The sequence below is a fragment of the Etheostoma cragini genome, chromosome 12, assembly GCF_013103735.1.
Source record: "Etheostoma cragini isolate CJK2018 chromosome 12, CSU_Ecrag_1.0, whole genome shotgun sequence".
NCBI lineage: Eukaryota > Metazoa > Chordata > Actinopteri > Perciformes > Percidae > Etheostoma > Etheostoma cragini.
This window is the reverse complement of record NC_048418.1, coordinates 12,115,268-12,118,147: the sequence shown is the minus strand read 5'-3', so window position 1 is coordinate 12,118,147 and position 2,880 is coordinate 12,115,268. Positions and strand designations below refer to the sequence as shown.

Here is a 2,880-nt window from a genome sequence, read left to right as displayed (position 1 = left end):
GTGTGTGTGTGAGAGAGAGAGAACTAGACACACTTGTGTCTGCATTTGTGAGATCCTGCATTGGCTATACATAGACTAGAAATTCATTCTGAACCTCTCCGCCTATTGTGGATCTTCAATTTATCTCTTGCCATGACCACAACACTGGTTTTATAGCTAAAACTGTTATCCTATGTGATAGAAAACTGAATATCTTTGACTTGTGAAGAGTTGGCTGGATAGAAAAAGTCATTTAAATATTTCATGTCATGTAGAAATTGCTATTTTCTTACTATTTACTGACCTTTTGTAGACCTTTTGTAGTAAATTATTGATTGATTAATCAAAATGAGAATCAGCAGACTAATCAATAATGACAATGATTTAACATTTGATACATGCTTGAACGGAAGTGTAAGTTCACATGCTGACACAATTATTTTGTCGTATATTCTGTCTATTTAGGCAACAGTGCTTTACTCGTTTATTGATTAATCAATTATTTAATCATCAGAATTACTTTGTCATATTTATTTAATTAATGTGAGAATTTGCTGCTTTTTCACTCTTTTAAAGACTAAACTATTAATTAAGAAAATAGCCAGAAGATCAAACATGAAAAGAAGGATTTAGCCTGAGCCAAAAAGTCAAAATTTCAAAGTCTATTACTCCTACGACTCTTTTTTCCTTTTTCCAGGAGCTAAATTTCCCATCAAGTGGACGGCCCCTGAAGCTGCTCTGTACGGCCGCTTCACTATCAAATCAGACGTGTGGTCGTTTGGTATACTACTGACTGAACTGGTGACCAAGGGCAGGGTACCATACCCAGGTAACCGTGAGAGCTAAACAGATATGTGGTTGCCAGAAGTGTGTTTTTATGTCTTCCTTCCTTTGTTCCTTTTTTATTTTAACTTTGGAGGCTGTCTTTTCTTGTCATGTTCTGGTTTTAAAGTTGCTCATCATTTTTAATATCTTGCTCTGATGCTACTCATCATCATCTAAAGCTTTTAATAATATTATCTTACACATGTAGATCAGAATACATCACTCTACTGTATATAGCTGATATGAGTCAACGGAAGATGAGTAATGACTTATCAGTGCATGGGAAAGTACCACTTACATACACACTTCTATATGATCTCCCTTTTCCTGTCATCTGCCACCTCATTTCTGACCCCTGCTGGTTGAGAGCAGTACTGCAGTGTGTGTCTGGGGTTAACAGTGTTCCACTGGCACTGATTACAGAGCGTGCCATATGGCAGACTTAACCACCATCTCTTGTAAAGGTCCATTTGGCTCCCTTGGCCATCTTGGTTCCAGTGCTAACCGTTCGTTCTAATTATTCACTGCAGAGCAGCAAATCGTGGAGGCTGTACCCACTCTTTTCCCTTCTTAAATTTTTTGTATGACTCATCAGGCATTTGTGGCTCTTGTCTTGCTGTGCTGCAGTCCTTTGGGGGAGCTCCATTTCTATGCTCTTGTTTTAATAGTGTAGAAGCAGTATGAGCCAGGTATACCAAGACCACGTACCAAGCATGGCATGGGTTGTAATCGTTAACGAAACGTACAAAAACTAGGTGGGAAAAAACATTATCGTTAACAGAAATAAAAATAAAAGGGAGGCATTACAAAAAATCTCTAACTAACTAAAACTGTAATGTCTGTTTGCAAAACTAACGAAAATTAAATTAAATCATCGAATAAATGTCCTTAGTTTTCGTTTTTGTCAAGCTTTGTTGAGCAGATATATCTTTCAGAGTTGACATTTCTGACCGTATACCTGTATATTGTATTATAGTTTCCGACTGGGAACCCAGAAATTCAAACATTTCATGTCAAATTCAACACAACAAACTGAACACAGACTTAAAAAGACTAAAATAAACATTAAATCTAAGCATTTTCAAAAAATAAAACTGAACTAGCAAACCTGTTTTAACTAAATAATTAACAAAAAGTCAAATTGAAATAAAAATAAAAACTAATGACCAATGCAAAACTATATTAACCTTGGTCTGTGTGTGTATTTATAGATACATACACTCACTCAGATATATGACAGTCATGTTATAAGAGCAAAGGGTTTGCAATCCAAGACATCTATCACGCAAACACCTCAGCATCCGACACACCACCGCCACCATATCCTGGTCTCAGCAGTTGCTCTGGGCCTTCCCTCTCCCCAAGTGTGAGAGATAATCTGATCCCCCCCTCTCCCACCGAGAGGTGGAGGGGGGTGACGGAGTGGAGAGGCGGAGGATGCGGTTGTGACCATACCACGGACTCGGTGTCATAACCTCCTTTTAGCAGCAGTTCAGCTCCCCCGTGGAACAGTTTTAAACGCTGTGTCACAGGGTTTAGGATCACTGCCTCCCTCTTTTGGGAAGGAATCCACAACTCTGACGCTCTAGTAGGGCAGGATCCGGCCAGAAGATGAAGCACGAGGACATAGTCACATCGACATGATTATCTAAGAAAGTAACAAAAGATAGGAAACATTCCTGCGTTGATAGATTTTCATTTAAGTTGCACTTAAGAGCATTTAAACTCCTTTTCCCCCCTAAATCTCTGTCCCGATGTCTTATTTTTGTCCTGTTGTTACCTGCAGTAACACGATTACACAGGTCTTTCAAAACAGGGAACTTTAGTTTTTGTAATGAAATGAAAAAATAAAATCTACTAAACAAAGTGTGTGTGTGTGTCACAATATAAGGAAAATATCAAATTGCAATTCTTTTTGACTGATATTATGATATGATTCACAAAATTGGAGGGATTGACCAATTTTTTTGGATCATCATTTTCATTGAAACACTGATAAAAAATATTTTTTGCAAGAATCTTTACCAAACCAAGATGTTTTTCTTTAGTCCGTTGGATAGGGTTTGTAGACCCTGG

The 2,880-nt window shown here is 37.8% G+C and overlaps 1 protein-coding gene across 1 annotated transcript in view; it reads left to right on the top strand.

Moving 5' to 3' along the window:
• Positions 1–2,880, top strand: part of yes1 (YES proto-oncogene 1, Src family tyrosine kinase) — a 25,491-nt gene that overhangs the window by 20,443 nt on the left and 2,168 nt on the right. Inside the window, exon 11 of the mRNA XM_034886715.1 lies at positions 677–808. Coding sequence (XP_034742606.1) covers positions 677–808 — 132 coding nt within the window. The remainder of the gene's footprint in view (positions 1–676; positions 809–2,880) is intronic.